Raw genomic sequence first — 21432 nt, forward strand, 5'->3', positions numbered from 1 at the left:
ACACCTACTGTCCAATCATTTTTGGGAACAAGGTGATCTCTAGACTTGTCCCTCCCATTTGAGTATTCTGGGAGTGGCAGGCTCTGGGAAGTGCTCTGTTTTCTTTGACCCAAATGCTAGTTCACTTCTGAAGTGGTGCGGTTTTATCGGCTTGCCTTTATTGTATTTAGACTGACAGGATCTCGTATCCCCTTTTATAGTTCTCATGCTCTGGTTATCCTTTTTACTTATAGTTTTGGAAGAAGTTATTAAATATTTCTTCTCCTTTGGTGATCCTACTGAGATCGTTTTCCCTGGTTGAGGATAGCTCTTTTAGAGGCTTCCCTTTTTCTGGTAGGCTTCTGTTGATACCATATTTCCCCTCTTGGAGAATCATTTGGATTATTTCCAAATTGTTCTTCCACAGGCAGAATAGGAATTTATCCTTCCTTATTCGCACCGATAATGTCTCTGGGGGTTTTACTGATTTCAAGCTGGTAGACATATTGAAGGACTTCTTCTTTGTATTGCTCTAACCACAGTCATGGTTGGCTGAAACTGATGCGTTACATTCTTATTGAAGAAGGACTGTTTCTTGATATCTTGGATGCATCTAGTTCTACTCTTCCTTGTCAAAGTCGTTATAGCCAGCTTAGTCGCTCTCTTTTCTTCCTGGCATGATGGTAGAAGACATCGATGACATTTAAAAAAGAAAAGTCATATAGTGCTTGAAAAGCAAGCAGGTTACCTTTCCTAGGGTAACTATTGGCTCTCTATTAGGTAAGGACTATGTTTGGGAGACTTCGAGTAAGCTGCTTTTTGACAATCAGTGACTTCTAGAGCTCTGAGCTATACAAAGGGGTTAACAACAGCAAGTTCAAGACAGTATTGTCGCCAGGGCTTGTGCAAGGACAACTCCATATTTACCTTCGCATAAGGCATCAGTCTAATGTCAGACTGCCCTTATATACAGACAAGCTTGCACCTATGCAGAGGGTGTGGATAGAGGCAGTACACCAGTTTTCCTGAGTAGGAGAATTCCTACATTTATACATTGTTCCAATGTGTTTAGTCTCATTGATATCTTATTTATTAGAACTGGTGCTGCTTCGCAGTAAGCTAAGATGGTTGTAAATCTAGTTTTCAGAGCATAATTCCTCCAGTTTGTGGATATAAATATATTCCCAACCATTCTTTTTCTTATTTATGCAGCAGCAGCACAGAAAAAACAAACTTAACAAGGCCGAAAAAATGGCATTCAATAATATACAACTAAACCATTACCCCATTACCCCAAATTGTAATTCCTAAAATCAAATTGTGTCAAAGGGCTGGTAGGGTCTCAAAACCTCACTGCATGCACACTTTATCATAGAAAACGATGCAATATATTAAGCTAGCCGATATTTCCTATTTAGCCAATTCCATCAGTGTGTCAAGTTGCTGAAAAGTGGAACTTGAATTTAAAAATCTAAAGTTCAGTTACTCTACTAGTACTGAGCATTCACTTAACCACTGTATTAAACTTGGCACTCCAAGCAATGAGACATAACGAAGGCTATACCTTTCTGTGGCGTTGTTCTACGTTTGGAGACCCAAGTTATCAACAGAATAATTAAGGTAAAGATATGTTCAAGTTGCTCATCATGCCGTGAGGGGATTAATCCATCGGTAATCACACATTTTTGCAGCACTTTGCTCATGTGGCTACATGTATAGTAAAACCAAATTGACAGAACGTTGCCTAAAAGTCAGTGGCACCTACTACTGGAATATAATGACTGCGCCTAGTTTTTAGGCGATCATGTCAAGTTTTCTATGGCGTCAATAGGTCAAAATTATTTGAACATTTGTGATGGAGATCTGCATATGTAATTTTGTATATTAAAGCATTATATAAGCAACTATATTTGTATGTATGCGTGCGCACCTATGTCTTGTATATTACATGCTGCAACAAATTAGATTTTACGGTTTGAGGGTTTATAGAATCATTCCATGTACAGGATGGGTTGAGCAGGCTTGAACAGCCAAGATCTTGCTTCTCTTAACGGCATGGAATCAGATGCAAACATAGCACGTCCAGGCAATTTCTGAGCTGTCAGAATATCTGTTAAACACTGAGTAAAATCTTTCATGTGTATTTATATACCTTGCTGTAGATTTATAGCTTTATAAACAAAACAATGGGCTCAATAAAAAAGTCCAATGATTCTGCCATTATAACTGCAGAATGAAAACATGTCTGGTACTCTGCATATTTGTGAGCCAATTTTTTGTCTCTGGGAAATTTTGGAACAAGTATGGTTGGATAGTACAACTGCAGGATAGAGATATGGTATTGTACTGCTTCCAATTTATGAAATCCCATGACCAGCATCTCTTGAAAGTCAGCACAACTGGTGTCACTTACGAGGACTGATCTTAGCAATTAAATAGGAGGGTCTTTCATGGTCAGGTACAGGATCTCCTTGTGGAAATTAGCCTGTGCATTCACCAGGTGGAACAAGTTCAGAAAGCTGCTGTCCTCTTCTGCATGATCGCCTGTACAACAAGGGAGAAGCACAATGGTAAGGTAATTTCCTTTTCTCTTTTCTGTGCAGAACAACAGGACCTTTAATGTTGTGCCTGTAACAGAATGTTACATATTTCCTCAAAACCTTATTTAATTACTTTTGTGCAACAATTTACCCTTGAAGTAAAGTTTTCCCCATACATTTGAAAAACTTGATAATTGTCTTTGGTGAACTATGTTATATAAGTTGAAACAACATTTTCAGAATGTGATCAAATGTATTCTATTGGCATTTTAACCCTCTAATAATACACTCACATTCACCCAGAGTGTTCTGTTTCTTTCTAGCGTATCTTCTCTACCTCTATTAACCCATGAATTTGCATGTTTCTTCCACTTTTGTTGTGAATTAAGGTTGTACAAAAATATCTATATAATAAATGAAAAACAAAGATCTCATGCTTTTTTAAATTTTTGTTATTTTTATTGACATTTTTATCAGCAGACAGAGATAACACAGAAGAAAATAAACAGGCAATCATCATAGTACCTCATCCATTTTGGTGTTGACATACAGAAATCTTATACATTTGAATACAAGAAATCAATCACAAAAGAAAAAGAGATACGAATAATAAGCTCCGGACAATAGAACAAGGTAGATTCATATCCAATTAGCGATAGGTGCCCACAGTTTCGAGCCCAACATTCTCTTTCTCTTGCCCTTGGATTTATAGACCGCCATCTCAAGATGATATATGGACAATAATCTAGATAGATCATTGGGGGCTCAGGATCCAGCCACTGGGTCGTTATACAGATTCGGAAAATAGACATACAAATGAAAATAAAGCCTGCCTAAGCCTCCTTCCCCGGTCTGGCCAGGTTTTCTTGGGAACCTAGAATCACCAGATCCACAGATAATTGCAGGTGTATATCTAAACTATGATTCAAAAAATGTTCCACATCCCTAATAAAATGACAAAGTTTAGAACAAAAAAAAACCATGTGAGGCGCATCTGCTGCGTGTAGTCCACAGCGATTGCACTTATTGCCCCGGGTAGAATTCCACTTTGCCAATTTTTCGGGTGTATAATATAAATTAAAAATAGACATGAAATGTTGGCTCTTTAAAGGGCCGTTAAATAAGACATTAACGGATAACTCAATTATTCTCTCCAAATTAATTGAGGGTAACCCCAATTTATTTTGCCACTTAGTTCCCAAACCGAGAGATCATCCTCAGTCTTCTCTATAAGCAGCTGATATAAAGGCCCCATTTTAGATCTACGATTGATTGCCTACAGAAATTCACTCTTTTAACATGTAATCAACTTTTGATTTATGTCCTGTTAAAAAAACTACTAACCTGGAGATATTTAAAAAAATCTGAACGAAGTAAATTATATTCTAACTGCAAATAATCAAAAGAAACTAATTGATTCCCCTGAAACAGATCTCCTATCTTAGAGATTCCAGCTCGATACCAACTAGCCATAACCTGCTCTCTAAATATTTCTGGAAGCAGCAGGCAATTATTAAGCGGCGTGTAAAAATTTCAATTAGAAGATATACCGATTCTCCTCTTAATCTTCCTCCAAATTTCAAGTGCACTGAAAAACAATTTTAAACGTTGTCTTTTTGTAGTAACTGGGTTCAATTATACAAACTAGACATTGTTGCGCCTCTACGCCTAGCAGCATCTCATATATCGATGGGGTGGCAAAGTCTTCCTTGGGATCATCCTTTAAAAATAAAACACCCATATGTTGCAAAAGAGCTATCCAATGATATAGACGGAAATTAGGGACACCCCATCCACCTCTTAATCTGGGTAGCATACACCATTTAAGAGCTCTCCTTGATCGTCGATAGCTCCATAAAAACCTAGAGCACATTCTTTCGATTCGGGAAAAAAATATAGTTGGGATAGATAAAGGGATAGTTCGGAATGTGTATAAGAATTTTGGGAAAAGCATTTTTAGAACATTGCAGCGCCCATAAAGTGATAGATGTAAATTATTAATCCATTCTAGTGTCTTATTAGCCGAGACTATGATTGGATCCAAATTTAAACGTACAATATCCTCAACCTTAGCTGAGATTTTGATACCTAAATAGATTGCCTCCGATTCGAAAGTCATTTCACTAGGGCGCCCAGCTTCCAAATGTATCAATTGGGTCTTATTGACATTTAGTTTGTACCCAGAATAGATCCCAAATATCCCAGCTGCTTCGATGGTCTTAGGTAAGGCTATACGGATATCAGACGGAACAATCGCGATATCATCCGCGTAAGCCAGTACCTTAAATGCTCTACTATGTATCTCAACTGGTTATATTTCGGGATTAATTTCTAGGCAGTTTATGAAGGGTTCAATATAAAGAGCAAATAGCAAGGGGGAACAAGGACAACCTTGTCTTGTCCCCCTTGCTATTGCGATATTCCTTGAGAGCTTACCCAATATACGTATAGCAGCCTTTGGCTGGGCATATAGTGTCTGTACAGATGTAATAAATTCTTGCGGAAATCCCTTCCATGCTAGAACTGCCCACAGGAACCTCCAGGAGACCCTGTCAAATGCTTTTTCTGCATCTAACGGGGCCACAGCAACAGGGGAGTTAGTAGCCTGTGAGCAGTTCAGCATGGAAACAATCCTTTTAACGTGATCTGTCGTATCTCTGTGTTTAATGAACCCATGTTGTCTACTAGACACCAGACTCGGCATAAGATCATTAAGCCTGTTAGCAAGTAACTTCGAATAGATCTTGCTATCCGTGTTAAGTAACGAGATTGGTCTATAGGACCCCATTTCAATATCTTTCTTCCCTTTTTTTTTGAAAATCACAATGATTGCGTCTGACCAGGATTCCGGGCAGTTACCTAAAAAGGCTTGTTGGCACACCTCTAATAATTCGTTTTTAAACATATTCCTAAAAGCTCGATAAAACTCAAGTGGGATATTGTCAGGGCCCATAGCTTTGCCGGGGCCAACCCTAATATGGCTGCCTCAACTTCTTCCCATACTATAGGAGCAGCCAGTAGCTCTTTTTGTATATCCAAAAGTTCATGGGGATCTAAATCCTTCAGAAATTCTCCTTCCTCCTGTACAGGCGACTCTGCCACAGTTGCACTGTACAGAGATTGATGAAAACTTCGGAAGGCTTCTAAAACACCGTCCTTCGTTTCTTGCAGCACTCCATTTAGAACATTAAACTTTACGATATCATTAAAAACTGCTGTCTGTCTTAATCTTTTAGCCAGGGTTCTACCTGTTCTTTCACTAAATTCGTATGAGTCTTCCTTATGCTGGAAAAATTTCAACGCTATTTGATCAGCAATATTTGCATGAGCTACCGCCCTCTCAATATTCAGATCCCTCTGGGCATTAGCTGAATCCAGGCCCTGTTTAATTGTTTCCGCCAATTTCCGCTCCGCTAATATAACTGAATCAAAATCTTTTTTATGTTTGGCCCAAATCTTTTTCCGTTTAGAGTTCGAAAAACTAAGGGTTTCTCCCCTGGCCATGGATTTAAAAGTATCCCAAATGATTTGATTCGAGGCTGTTCCTTTGTTAAATTCGAAAAACTCCTAAATTACCTTGATCATAAATTGTTGATACTCCTCGTCTAATAATACATTTCTTTCAAATGACCAAGCTTGATGACCTGTTTTTAGCTGAGGGTGTAAAATAAGATCCATTGTTAGGGGATTGTGGTCAGAAACAATTTTGGGGTGAATCTCAATATCAGTCATACCTAACAGTGATGAGGAAATGAAAAAATAATCTAGCCGGACAAATTTGGTATGGGGGGAAGAAAAGAATGTGAAGCCTGGATCATCCTCATGTAATACATTCCAGACATCGTAAAGACCATGATCCAAGCACAGTCCTCGTAATGACGAAAATACCTGCTTCTTTCTACCTGAATATTTTATATTCTTCCTTATATCCATCTGGGCATCCATATGAATATTAAAATCGCCACACATCACCAGCGGTTGAGGCCACTGTGCCAACTCTATATTCAGATAGTTTATAAGTTCAGCATCGTCCAGATTTGGACCATATACATTACAAAGAGTAAATCTACAGGAACCAAACTTAAATTCACTTATTGCCCAGCAGCCCCATTTATCTTCTGAACTTTTTATGCAAACACCCAGACCCCGTTTCATGAAAATAGCTACCCCTCGTTTGACCCTGGTTTGTTTGGAACAAACCACCAGTTCTAACCCTAGGCTTTTCATACAGCCCCTATTTGCCCATGAAATGTGGGTTTCCTGCAGACATAATAAATCAGTATGTAGTAACTGCACAATTCTGGCTAATACATGCCTTTTTTAGAATCATTAAGTCCACAAACATTCAAAGTACAGATCTTTAATTTGCTATCCATTTTGTCTGGAAAGCATTAGACCACAGAGAATCAGTACAAAAAAATAAAAAGTATAATCTCTTGAAATTTTGTAAATCCGAACGTTGTTTAACATCTTCTGAACAAAAAGAACCATTTCTGACTGTGTCTTAACTGCTGCTGATTTTTCACCCCCCCCCCCACCAACACCCTACACCCACTACTGTGATCCTTCCCCCCACCCCTCACCCATAGCCCTTCCCAACCTAACCACTCAACCCACCCGTCCCACCGTATGAGGCCCAGGAGCTATCAGTCCCTGTTAAATATGGAATGCCGTGTCCCCCTCTCTGGGGCAGGAAAGAGAATGCCATTATTATAGATATATTTAGAAACACACAGACCCGCTAGATGGAGATAAAAAGAAGTAGAGCAGAAACTACCATATACATAGAGCACAATCAACTACCACTTTTACCTGCACACATTACAACTAAAGTCAGTGCTTTCTATATGGACCCAAAGAACTCTTTAGCATCAATCTCTGAGAAAAAAATCTAGTCTGACCCTTTATGGTAATTTTGAGTTTTGCAGGGTTCTGCAAAAATACAGTGGCCCCTTTATTCTGAAAGCCTGGTATGAGCTGACGGAGATGCCAACGTTTAGAGACTGTTGCCTAACAAAATTCTGGCCTGACAAAAAAATTACAATCTTTGGCCAGCCCCTTTTTATCTGGTCTAGCTAGAGAATATATCGCTTCTCCCACTGAAAAAATATTGAAGCATACTAGAATTGCTCGCAGGCGGTCTTCCTCCCCATGTCTAGGCTTCCTAACCATAAACGGAAACCTATGGGCTCTTTGGATTTCCTTTGACCAGTCCCAAAGAGTCAAATCGGGGAAGGCTTCAGTGAGAAGTTCACATACAAATTTCCGAACATCGGACCCCTCTTTCTTCTCCGGGATACCTAAAATACGCAAGTTGTTTCTGCGTGCTTGATTCTCCAGGTCGGATAATTTGTTGCTAATGTCATCACGATGTGCTTTAACAGTGTCCAACTCCAATTTATAAATGACTACTTCATCCTCTAGTGCCGAAATTCTGGCCTCCGCTTCCATCACTCTAACGGCTGTATCAGAGCAGATTTTTATCACCCGACGGACTGCATTCTTCACTTTGCTGCATGTTGCCTGAGTACGGGTATTTTCGGCCTTACTTTCCGCCCTATGATTCATCATAGTATTATAAATCATGGATAGGGTGATCTCCTGAGGTGAGTTCATATCATTTAGGCTCCTATCACCTTCCAACCTTGCTGTTTCGGAGAGCGCAGGTTCTGTTGCTAGCACCCCCTTGGTGCTCTCTGCAATTAATTCTTCTGACTTAGATTTATTGCGATGAGACCCTCTCTTCTTCACTCTTTTAATTGTGGACGTGCTAGCATTTAATGACACCGGATTTAAAGTTGTTTTGTTCTCCGTGCTGCTCCCCTCACCGTAATCCAGCAGTCCTATCAGATCCTGTGAGGAGACTCCCTCAGTTAATACTTGTGAATCTATCTCCGATACTAGATTGTCCAGGCTTCCAGTCATTACTTCATTAGCGGTGCTCAAAAAACTCCATCTCCTATAATGCCGTTCTCTGCACTTGAAAAAGTCTGAACCGCATTTCCCTGTTCATTTACATTTTCAGGATTAATTGTAATAGCATCTTCTGTGACACACAGTTCAGTAATTAATTGAGAAGAAGAGGTTTTGCGACTAGGTAGGTCCACTGCCACTGCCTTAGAGGAAACAGATTCAGTACTTAATTCGGGACCACTCGCAAAGCTGCGTTTTTAGATATTTGCCTCTCGAATAGTGCTGGAAGGGTGTTTATTTCCTGTTTTGCTAAGCGAACACCCGACTTTGTCTTCACCGAGGATTCTCCCCCCGTTTTTATATTCGAAGGAGCAGCGGTTTGCTTAATGCTCTCACCTCCATCTTCTGTTCTGTTGGTAGCGTTTTCAGAGCCATCCATCCCCGCAGGCTGCTCCTTAGTTTTGCCGCTTTGTGTAGTGACCTTCAGCTGCATTTTTTTCCAAGCTGCAGCGTGGGCTCCTCCACACCCGTGGACCACACCGGGCTGAAATCCGACCCAAAATACGGGGAGCCGCCAAAGTGGAGCTCTTCGTCGAAGGAGAAAAAAGCCCGCAGTCATCCGGACGATGTGCGCAGAGCTGAACTGAGCTGAGGTAAACCTGGAGCAGGTGTGCTCCAAAAACAGGAATGGCTCAGGTCGAATGAGAGCAGGTATACCGGGGCTCCGTTCTCGTGCCCAAAAGCTGCTTGCGGTTTCCAATATGCAGGTACCGATTATTTCTTTATTTTTTGTCCGCACTCACGGCGTATAGCACATTTCTTTATGCTGCTCCCCCCTCATGAGCCAAAGCTTTTCTGCATCGTTTCGAGGGTCTGACGAGTCAAACAAGTATGGAATTCTCTCCTACAACCCGGAGCGAGGACTGAGCTGATCACACAGCCCACGCCACGGCCGCCATCCTGCCTCAGGAAGATCTCATGCTTAAGCCTTAACTGGAATGATATGATGACAGTGGAAATTCCCTGCTGAAATCTCTAACACCAAACTAAATACGATGATTGACGTTTATGGAGTCCTTCATATTTATCCTGCTTCAAGGAGTTTACTGCCTGCATGTGAAAATCCTTTTTTTTATAGGATCAAGTAATTTAATTTTCTTAATATTTTAGTGATAATTTTCTCCCTTTATATTTTTCAAATATTTTTCAAAAACACCTCATATTAATGGGACCAAATGTTATATGAGGTACATTTCTGCGGTATTCTATGGCTGCACATTACATTTCCAAGACAACTTTTTAGGTCTCGGCTAAAAGACGCGCGTAAGCGCGTCTCCGCCGAGATCTTATGTCAGGGACGATGCTTCCCAGGAGACAGGGTCTGTCGCGCGCTTTGCCTCTCTGGAGGCGATTTCCGCTGGCCACGCGCTCGCGAACGCGCTCAGCTGCTGTCTCCTGGGAAGCAGATACACCACACGCGCATGCGCAGAAACAGCGACAGACACACACGAGCGCTCATGCACGCACGCACCCACACATACAGCGAACCCAGCGTCGCATGCATACACACACACACGTGCACCGAGCATCCCCCCCCACCCCTCCGTCGTCGCACCCCTCCCCTCCGCCGTCGCACCCCGCCCCCCACCCCTCCGCCGTCGCGCACACACACACGCAGACATACAGGCATTCTCTCCCCCCCCCCCCCGCTCCGCTCACCGGTCAAAGGCCCTCCGGACACGCAGACATACAGGCATTCTCTCCCCAAACGCCCCCCCCCCCCCCCGCCGCTCCGCTCACCGGTCAAAGGCCCTCCGACCGCGGGGCTCTCCCTCGGTGCTCCTCCAGGCACTCCGTGGGCGCGGGCTTCACAAAACGGAAGTCCCGCCCCACGATAGGTTTCGTTTTCTCAGTCCCGCCCCACGTTAGGCAAATGAAACAAGTGCATGCTCTCTCCCTGCAAATCAAAGAAGTGCAGGCTCGCTCACTGCGAATGAAAGAAGTGCACATACTCAGTGCCTGACAGTGCCTCAGAGTTTAAAGCGCTGATTGTACACCACTGAGCACGTGCACAGGAAAGCTGTCTTCTTCCACAACAAGGAGTACATGCATCACACCTCGTCCTTTATCAATAATAAATTCACCGCCGTGCAGCTGCGCACTGCATGTTTCCAGGATCGGCTTGCAGTGTAGTGCAGTGCGGCCTCGTGTGCACCAGTATGAGCTCAGGCCACTATTAAGCCAATAATTCAACACCTCGCGTTCCACATTGCCATAACCCACGCGCCACTGCAGTTAACCAGCGCCAGCACAGAGACCAGTGCAGCGGGCGATGTGAAACCACACAGCTGGACCGCCAGGCCGCACACTCAGTACTCACTGCCAGCACCCTCCTCACTTCCGCCCATGCCCCCTCCGCCGCCCTGCTCCAGGGCACCCCAGTACTTCTCAGCGCGGAATACCCTGGTGAATGCACGCCACTGCCGCCAGTATTGCGCGGCTCAGTGACGTAGCGAGGATTCCACGGACCCCGGTGCTACCGCGCCTGCTGCGCCTTTCCCAGCAGCGCCCCTGCTCTCACATAGAACTCAGTGTCTGGAAGCGATCACGAGCAGTGGGATGGACAGGCTCGCCCAGGCTGGCAGTGTCCATACCCGTGGTGCCCAGCTCCAGAATGCAGTGTCTGGAAGCCCTCACACGCCGTGACAGGCGGGCACTCTCTGCCAGTATCCCCTTGCCAACTGTCTGCTGAGCCCGATTAGCACTCTTTAATTAATCTGCGAGGCTGCAGGGAGGCGCTGACCTGTTCACACTCACAGTGACCCTGCCCCACCCGCGTCCTGCCCTCCCTCTCCAGGAATGGGGACTCCCTCTGGGGAAGCCCGCTCTGTGCCAGGCCCAGCCGCCAGACACACGGAGGTGGAGAACGGCTGCTGCCCAGACACGCAGGGAGTGACCACGGACACGGCTGCCAGCACCACACTGCGCACAGCGCGCCCTCCAATCACGCGGCGGCCGGTCAGGATGCGACCCTGCGGGCACCGGAGGGCACCCCGCGGCGCAGTCTGTGGGAGTCCCGCTCGGGCACTCCCTGCTACCAGCGCCCCCTGCCAGCTTCGAGCGGATCTTTAATGGTATTTAGAACTACATGCATACACCATCTTCAATAAAGTCATTGCACATTTTCAGTAACACCTAAAAATGCATTTAACATAGTGAAAAGAGGCACTGGGCGTCCACACAGAAAGCCAACACTCCCCACAGGGCTTTCATGAACTGCTGCCCCCTCCCGCCAGCAGCCCAACTCAGATTGAATCATTCCCGCCGGCAGGTTTACTCCGTCGGAGGCTCACGCTGTGTGCTCACTCACTGCCATGCTCACTCACCACTGGGCTCACTCCATATCAAGCTCTCTGATTGGACTCGCTCACCAACAGCCTCACTCCGCGCTGTCTTCAGTCACTGCAGAGTAGTGAGTGCAGAGTAGTGAGTGCAGAGTGCAGAGTAGTGAGTGCAGAGTGCAGAGTAGTGAGTGCAGAGTAGTGAGTGCAGAGTAGTGAGTGCAGAGTAGTGAGTGCAGAGTAGTGAGTGCAGAGTAGTGAGTGCAGAGTAGTGAGTGCAGAGTAGTGAGTGCAGAGTAGTGAGTGCAGAGTGCAGAGTAGTGAGTGCAGAGTGCAGAGTAGTGAGTGCAGAGTAGTGAGTAGTGAGTGCAGAGTGCAGAGTAGTGAGTGCAGAGTAGTGAGTGCAGAGTAGTGAGTGCAGAGTAGTGAGTGTGCAGAGTAGTGAGTGCAGAGTAGTGAGTGTGCAGAGTAGTGAGTGTGCAGAGTAGTGAGTGTGCAGAGCAGTGAGTGCAGGTGCAGAGTGGTGTGTATTGGCAATGTAAATGACAATGCCATTTATTTATGATTTAAAAAAAAAAAAGAAATGTCATGAGCAATGCCAATTGCTCTACCTTTAATGATGCCGAGACCATTGCATTGCAAATGCTTGTTAAAATAAGTAGTGTGCCCAAACTATGGGTCAAAGACATTCAACATCTCAAAATATATATCCAACATGAACATAGATTCACATATTCATATTACATTTGCACCATTCAAATGATTTCATTAGTAGTGAGATCTCTATTATTATTTTTAAAATCTATTTTAAATATTTTTATACATAAATCAGGAGTGTGTGTACACCACAATCTTCTATACTTATATTTTCCCCTCCCCTCTTATTATGAGTCTTAACTGCTGGAATCGATTTTTGCAGATCATGTCTAGGGTGTTCCTATGGTGTATGGTTGCCCCATCCGTCCCCCTTTCCCTCCCCGTGTGCATTGCTTCCATCGAATAAACAGATATTAACCCAGCTAATACTCTATGACTTCTGCATCCCTGGCCCTCCAAATCTTCCCGTATTTCTCCTCACAACCTCTGTCTCTAAAGACCTCCTTTTCAATGATTTTGCAACGTGTCATACCCTCCCTCAATTTCGGAAAGACGTGCAGTCTTACAAACCCATTTATGTGCTATGTTCTCCACCCCAGATGGGTGTGGCTTGTGTGAGCTTCTTGTCCCAATTCTATCTCAAGAGGCCGTTCCATGTGCGCCATACCATAATCGTAGCCGGCATGCTCGTTCATGTACGTGGTCACCATATAGCACATGCATATAGGAATGATCTCTCATCCCCCATCTGTCCACTCACACAACTGGATCATCTCTTTCCGAATATACCCAGTAATTTACTACCGCAACCTGTGCTGCTTCATAGTATTCCCACAAATTTGGTAATGCAGTACCTCCTTCATACTTAGCTCGTTGCAAGGTCCCATAGGGCAAAACGAGGTTGTCCCCGGCCCAAAGCAGCGTCCTCAGTAAGTTGTCTATGCGTAGGAGTAGTGTCTTTCGTAATCTATATGAGCAATTCTGCAAAACATACAATTGAACATTGCTGCTTTGCCCATCAACGACAAGGGCAGGTCACTCCAGTGTGTGACGTCCCTTCTAATCTTTGCAGCTGTGGTTCAAGATTAGCTCAAGCATGAGAATCTGCATCTCTAGTTATCGATATTCCCAGGTACTTAAAATTATGCTGTTCCATCCGTACTGGTAAGGACAACAGCCTATCTGTCTCCATCTCCCATAGGAAACAGGAGTGACTTGTCCCAATTAATGGCGAAGCCTGAGGTCTCTCCGAATATATGGATCCATGCAGGTCAAATAAAGCAGTATGCAATTCACATATAATGATAGGTGTTCTTCCCATCCTGAGGGTGCCACCCAGCCCCAAATTCTGGCATCCATCCTCATGAGGTTTGCCAATGGTTCCACTGCGAGGGTGAAGAGAATCGGGGAAAGAGGGCATCCCTGTCTTGTTCCCCTCCCAATAGGGAAGCTCCCAGACAAGTATCCATTAGTTTTTATTCTGTCACAAGGGTTCTTATATAATAATTTAATCCAGTTAATGTAGCAGGGTCCGAATCCTATTCTTTCAAGGAGCAGAAACAGATAAGGCCATTCAACTAAATCAAATTCCTTATTAGCATCTAGGAACAATACTGCCCAGGGGTCACCCCTATCTCTTGCTTGCGCTATAACATTATTGAGGTGCCACAAGTTAAACCTGGTCGAACGCCAGGCATAAAACCTGTCTTGACAGAATGGACCACATCAGTCACTACAGTGTGGAGCCTATTAACTGGAACTTTGGCAATAATTGTGGTATCCACATTGAGCAGCGAAATTGGCCTATATGAGTCACAGAGCTGCGCTGACTTCCCGGCTTTGGGTCTAAGCACAATGGTGGCCATTTGCAATTTTTCTGGCAAAGAGCTTTGCCAGAGAGCATCTTGAAACATCTGGAGCATTGGTTTAATCATCCTGCCTGCCATTTTACAGAAGAACTCTACGGGCATTCTGCTGGGACCTGGGGCCTTCCCAGCCTGGATTTGGGTCAATGCTTCTGCTATTTCCATCTCTGAGATGTTTGCTTCCTGCCTTTTCCTCTGTTACAGGGTCCTAACTCCTTTACAAATCCCAATATCCTCTCCATCAAGCCCCCAGCCCTGTGTCAAATAAAAAGCTTCCAAATACACCGCAAAGGATTTCCGCCCTCTGTCTACTATCCCTTATCACCTTTCCTGGTTCCACCTGCAGCTCCCTAACTTGCAAGTGTTCCCTCTCCCTGCTGCCGATCCAGGCCTACCCAGGCCAGTAATTTGCCAGCTTTGGCCCCAGCTTCATAAAAACGTTTTTGTTTAGCCAATAGGGACGTTTTTACTTCATGGCGTGCCACTTCCCTGTATTCTGTGGGTTTATTTTCTAACCTCTGAACCAGGGTGGAAGACGCACTGACTGTCGAGGCTCTAGTTGCTGTAAGCACTCCCCTCTAAGTGTGGCCTTGTATGCCTCTCATACTACACTGGCACTCTTCACTGAGCCCTTATTTTCTCGACAATATAACTCTCTAGCCTTTTCAAGTGCCTTCACCACCAGCTTACAGGCCAGCCTCCAGGTCTCCACCCTCCAGCTCCGGGGCTCACCATTCCTCCCAGTGATTATGATGACCTGTAAAGGGCGTGGTCCGAGATCTTCTTAGCCATATACTTAGCACTGGAGAATCTACCTATAGTGTCTCTAGGTGTCAAGATATAGTGTAGTCTAGAGGACATACAATGGGAATGTGAGGAAAGGGAAGGGCCCGCTCCTGTCCATGAAGAGCCCTCCAAATATCCGTTAGTCCAAAGGCCTGCACAAAACCCTCTAGTAGATTGATGGTGACCTCCCCCTCCTGCTTCTCAATCATTCTGTCAAAATATGTATTGCAACTAGATTGAAGTCTCCTCCTATAATTGTGAAATGGCATTGGAAACCCTGCCAGCAACTGTCTCAATTTCTGTAGTATCTGAGTTTGGAGACCTGGTGGTACATAGACATTCAGAAGAATCACTGTCTCACCCTCCCAGCCATACCCGAGCCCACCACCTCTGACCAAGTGTGGAGGATGTGGAAGGGCAGACATTTCTTAAGGAGGCTAACCACCCCTCTTGAACCTAATGTATATTGTGCATAGGAGGCCACCCTATATCTCCCTTTACTGAGTCAGTTGAGTTGACCGTTCATCAAGTGAGTTTCCTGGAGGGATATCATGTCTGCCTTATATCTAGTGTAGGCTTTAGTCACTAGGCCTCATTTCACCCTATTGCCTAGACCATTTACATTCCATGAGACCAAGGTCAAGCCCTGAGTTTAAGTCAACACCATTTAAGATGGTTTCATGCTCCAATCCTATGTCGACAGGGTGAGTGCTACAGCTGCAGCATGCGGCGTAGTGTAGCTCCCATTCCTGCATAACAATCGAAAAACATCTCAAAAACACCCCCCTCCATACTTAACTATGTCATGATCTAGAACATGGCCACACACCAAATTCACGGTATATGTGATCTCTCAGCCTAGGCAACATAAGAAACTAAAAGTACAATGCACTATTCATGCGAGGGAGTTACCTCTACAGGCTTAATATCGGGAGTGACAGATGCACCCTGTAACAGATGCTGGCTTCGTCCAGTTCAGTGTAGGCCTGGTATAGTCATGCAAAGCTCTATCAGGCCCCTGGCATGAGTGCTTAGCTAATGGACCCCATCTCTCACACCAACCTCACATAATGTTTGCTCACAGTTTCGATACATGAGTGTCCATTAGGTTCAAACAATATGATCCAAAGACATTGGGGTGATCACTGGAAGCTGCTCCCCTCAGTTTCCATCCCGGAACCCGCAGAATCTGCACCCCCACCCATGCCGCAGTGCGAGGGTCCTCCATCTATTATTGTCAAGGACATCAATACAGTTTTTAATGGCAGTCCTGCTTGGGCCTACTCTGCCTTCATTTGTGCCTTTGTTGGGGAAGATCTGCCACCCGCATCTCTCCGTCTCCTGCCCTTTCACTACTGCCAATCTGACTCTTTCCCCAAGTGCCCTGCCTCACCAGTCCAAAGCACACGGGATTCCAGCCCCTGCCCAGCCTACTGTGTGGATAAGAAAAAAATGCGTCTTTATTTTGTACTCCACTCCAAGTTTTGCCGGGAAGATTAAGGCATATTTGAGTTCATGGTATTTTCTCAATGGGTATAAAGTCTCCTCATTGGTGTTGGACCAGGGAAGTGTAGCCTGGGTAAATGTTAACGTTTTGCCCCTCTAAGGTCCAGGGACTGTGATTCGGGGCAATCTGTAGGATAGGAATATATGATCATACCACACATACCATCACAACGCGGTATTTTACATCACAGTTTTGACAACGCAAGTCGGCACATCGACTTGCATTGGAGGGTGCTGGATTTAGGAATAGTGGGAATTACTATTCCAACTCCAGTCTACGTACAGTAGGGAAGGTATTGGAATAGTAATACACACTATTCCTTAGTCTGGAGCACCCTCCAGTGCAAGGCGACGTAACTACTTGCGTTGTTACAACTACAATGTAACCATTATGCGTTGTAATGGTTGCGTGGTAAAGGATGTTCCCCATAGGATAGTGTCCCGGTCTCTGCAGTTCACCAATCTTGCTATAATTGGGTGGGCGGCCTTCCTGGGGCCGAGAGTCTCACCAGGATCCTGTGCACTCGTCCCACCAAGTAAAAACAGGAGGGTTTCCCCTGCAGAACTGTTTCTTTGAACCTACTTTCAATGAAAAGTTCAACACTCAGCCCCTTCCACCCTCTGGAACTCCTAAGATGCGGATGTTATGTCTTCTAGAGCTCCCTTCTGCAATTCATGGCAGTCAATGAGTGCCACCAATCCTAAGGTTGCGTAGCCCTTCGGGGGGTCCATTGTCTCTTGATGCGTCTCCTCTAGCTTAATATCTGTTTCTCCCACCCTTTTTTATCAGCTTCTGGTGGTCTGCGAGGAGAGTGCCCACCTCGTTAACCACCAACGCAATTTGTGGTTGGTATCTCTAATGGCTGCCAGGAAAGTCGCTGTATGTGCAGCAAGAGGGTCTTCTACAGCATGTGCGGCTGCCCGCGGCCGAAGCAGGGGGCCACCCTAAAATGTTTTGCAGGACTCAGGGTGGAGTCCCGCTGCATAGGCGCACTAGGCGCGTCATTTCCGGTGCGCTGGGGAAGGGGGGCCTTTTATTTATGCCTCCTCCCCCCCATCTTGGGTCCTCTTTTGCGCCTGACACACCGTCTGGAGGGGTCACCCCAAGAGGGTTGCACGCCGTCTGGACACACAGGGGAATGCGACTTTGAGTCTACAGCAGGCCGAGCAGAGGAGCAGCGGGGTCCATTTCATTTAAATTAGGTGAGCTAGTCGTTTTTTGGGCGAATAGTTTGGACCCTGCATGGTGGAGTGTCGCTTAAACCAACAGTTACGCTCCACCATATTCGGTTGAATCACTCCTCTGCTCCCCCCCCCCCTGGGTTGGGCCCTCCGGACGTCTTGTGCGAGTTTGTAGCCGCTCTCAACTTTGTTGGCGTAAAGCTTGGCACAATGCACCATTGCCACATTTCGTCGGGCTGCTTCAACTGGGCACAGTGTGTCACACTTCAACTCGCTGGTAGCCCGTTGGGGGTGGGGGGGAGGCCTTCTGGTCCTGGGTTGGGCCTGCCGTTGCCTTCAGCAGCAGGGTGGCTCACCCAAAAGTTGCATAGAGCAAAAGAGCCTTGGAGATGAGGTTGAGGCCTGCCTTTTGGCCGAGGTGGCTGTGGGATTAGCCTGGCTTGGAACGGTAGGACGTTGAATGGCTGCTTAGGTCCTAGGCCTCCCCGAGGGCCACTTGCCCGCCTTAGTTTCAATGGCAATGCCGAGCGGACCGCCGGTCTGGCGAGTAGGGGCAACGGACCTGCCTCGTCCGCCAGCGGTGTGGTGCCGCACCGGGCCACCGCTCGGGTCACAGGACCTCTTGGCACTAGAGCTGCAAGTGGGTGTCGGCCCAACATCCGCGCGGGCAGCGCACTGCCTGAGAGGTTTGCCAGTGCCCAACATCCGCGCGGACAACGCACTGCCTGAGGGTTTTGCCAGTGCCACCCGAGGAGGGTTCCTGTGGAGGCTCCTTGCTCTGATCCCCGCAATGTGCACAATTGGGCCTGTTGTGGCGTGCCAGCTTCCTAGCCAGAGTCTTCGAGTTATTGCCTCCGGGCGATTTCTAGTGCAGGCGTGGAAGGGGTTTTGTTAACTTTTGTGGCATGGATGCCGAATTACAGGGTTGTGGTCACCAAGCGGCACATGACCCGGTGGCGCTGGGGTCACCCCCCCCCCCTGTGCACGCGACACAATTTTGAAATTGAGCCGCTTGCCAGGGGCCTAGCGTCGAGGTCTGGGTTGGGGATCCAGCAGGGGCCCCAGTTGGGGGACCCACGGGCATTGGGATCCTGCGTGTGCGGACTCCGAGTAACAATAGTCTTGGTGCATAGCCGTAGTTTTTTATTTCGATTGTCTAATGTACGAGTTACTTACCTTTGATAACGATGTATCTGGTAGAGACGATTCTAGCCGCAGATTCCTTCACGTAGAATTATCCCCAGGCGTGAGACTGGATCCGTAGACTTTTTGCCACAGCATCCCTGAGCGCCAGGGGCGAGTTGGCACCACGCGACTCCTCCCAAGCTTCATCCGCTTACGTGATGTCAGCGAGGTCACATAAGCCCCACCCCGGTGCGCCTACATCACTATTCTTCGGAGAACTTTTCTGCACCACAACGTGGAGCCACAAGACAAAAAACTGTGGGAGCATGGGAACAGTGTGTGAAAGAGCAGAAAAAAGAGAATGGAGACAAACGACACCATAAGGAACAGTGCAACACTGCAGTGTCCAAAGGCAGGGGCAGAAGAAAGAACAGAGCAGAGCCCTGAGCAGCCACCCTGCCAGTACGTAGACAGCCTTCCCCCCATGTCCCAAAGACAAGGAACATGCGTACAAAGTCATGACCCATGTAGCAGGCCTACCACCCCCATCCAGAAACAAGGAAAGGGAGCCAGTCCCAAGAGAGACAGGAACAACAAACCTTCAAGCCACCCCAGCATAGAGGGCAACCACCCCCCAAGGAACAAGGGCAAGGCATTGCCAGATGACCCCTATTCAGAGATTAGCAGATGGGCACGGACCCCTAGCAGCAAGTGGAAGGGAAGGGAGGTGAGGGGAGGACAGAGATTGAAGGCAAACCCCTCCACACCTGGAGTAGCCAGAGCAGCAGGGCACAAGCACACCGCAACCCCATCCTCCAAGAACCAAGAGGAGGAATGAACCCATCAAGAGCAAAAGAAGGCAATCACAGAAGACACAGCCCCCCACCAGGAGGTGAGTACCGAAGACCAACCCAAGGGTCCTCGCAGAATGGGGAGGAAGGGTGGGTCGTGAAGGAATCTGCGGCTAGAATTGTCTCTACCAGATACATTGTTAACTAAGGTAAGTAACTTGTGCATCTGATAGAGACTACTAGCCGCAGATTCCTTCACGTAGAATAGATACCCTAGCAATAACCATGGGGAAGGAGGGTCTGCGAAAGGACCCCACCAGCCCTGGACAGAACAGAGGGTCCCACAGGGGACAAGATCTGCGGACCAGGTAAGTAACCTCATCCCTGCCAGTCAAGAGTAACCCCTACAAGCAGAACACCACTGACCCCAAGAGGATGTAGGAGGAAGAAAGAAGACTGAAGAGGCCCGTACACTAACAGCAGAGGAACTAAGGGCAAGGCCAGAGAGGCCGAAGCACCCCACTGCCATACAAGGCCACAGAGCTTTCATCTACATCTAGTGAAGTAGTGTGGCTCACTGGTTAGAGGCGGCAGAGCCGAGAGCAGAGGACGGCCCGGGACCAGGGTTCGATTCCCGGCGCGGCAGGTTTCTGGACCAGGGTCAGCGGACTCGATAATTCTCTCGCCTCGGTGCCCACTCTGATCAGCGATCACACTCGGCAACTCTGGGCATTAGCTTGCCTCATCTTCACTAACGGCCCCACCAGACCGCCGGGGATGCCTGGTCTCACCCTGGAGATACCCATTAAGGGACCATCTCTCAGGGAAGCCAGGAAGGGTTTCGCAGCGGTCGAAGCGCCTTGGGACCCTAAGGGTAAGTAGTGCGCTATATAAATGCCTATACATACATACATACATACATCTAATGCCAAGACAGGAAGAAGAAGAGGAAGAAGAAGCCCAGAGGATCAAGGAAACAAGGGAAAGGAAGGCGAGGCCCCTCCACATGGAAGGCAACAGCCCAGCCAGAACGGCACCGACAGTCATAAGCCGCAAGAAGAACAGCCAGTGCCCCAGGAAGACCGGGCAGGCGACGCCTGACAAGGGAGAACACAGAATCATCCCAGCCCTCAGGACAGGAGCAGGAAGGTGAGGAAATGCCCGTACACCCCACTACGAGGGGCCGCGCATACGACTTCAAGAAGCAAGAGCAACATACATAAACGCCATGGAGAACCGGCACCCGAAGGCAATCAGAACTTCCTAGCAGAGCGCAAGCTATATAATAGCTACCACTACCCCACATAGGGTACGGCAAGACCCATGATATGGGAACCCTCTTTGGAAGAACTTCTGTAGCAGAGGAAAAAACAAGAGAGCCACGGGGAAATAAAGCCCAACGGAAGGCTTGTTAAGCAGCCCAAGAGAAAACAGAAGGCCTAATCTCAGGGATAAGTCTGTGTAAACAACTAAGGCAAAACACACACACAACAAGGGGCCGTTTAGCAGCCTACAACGCGATAGTCCCAGCAAGGAAGACTCAAATGGCCATAAAAAGCACTCCATAGCAAGGGCAACTGGCCCGGAGAAAAGCCCAGAACCAGCTCAAGTCAGCAGTCACGAAGGAGGAGGAGGAGGAGGAGGAGGAGGAGGAGGAGGAGGATGGACCCCGGTCAGGAACCTTTGGATGGCGGAGTCAGCCAGGGCATGGAATAACAGGCTGCCATCGAATGGAAGCTCAATCAGCCACTCCCAAATATTTTCAGGGAACACGCCGTCCCTAAGCAAAGCATGGCGACGGAGAGTG

At 46.8% G+C, this 21432-nt stretch overlaps 1 protein-coding gene across 1 annotated transcript in view; it reads right to left on the reverse strand.

Annotated features, from left to right (window-relative positions):
• Positions 1 to 2410: 2410 nt before the first annotated feature.
• Positions 2411 to 21432, reverse strand: part of FBXO47 (F-box protein 47) — a 1324472-nt gene continuing 1305450 nt past the window's right edge. The window contains exon 10 of the mRNA XM_086919858.1: positions 2411 to 2523. Coding sequence (XP_086775984.1) covers positions 2411 to 2523 — 113 coding nt within the window. The remainder of the gene's footprint in view (positions 2524 to 21432) is intronic.

This window comes from Lissotriton vulgaris, chromosome 5 (genome assembly GCF_964263255.1).
Source record: "Lissotriton vulgaris chromosome 5, aLisVul1.2, whole genome shotgun sequence".
NCBI classification, from domain to species: domain Eukaryota; kingdom Metazoa; phylum Chordata; class Amphibia; order Caudata; family Salamandridae; genus Lissotriton; species Lissotriton vulgaris.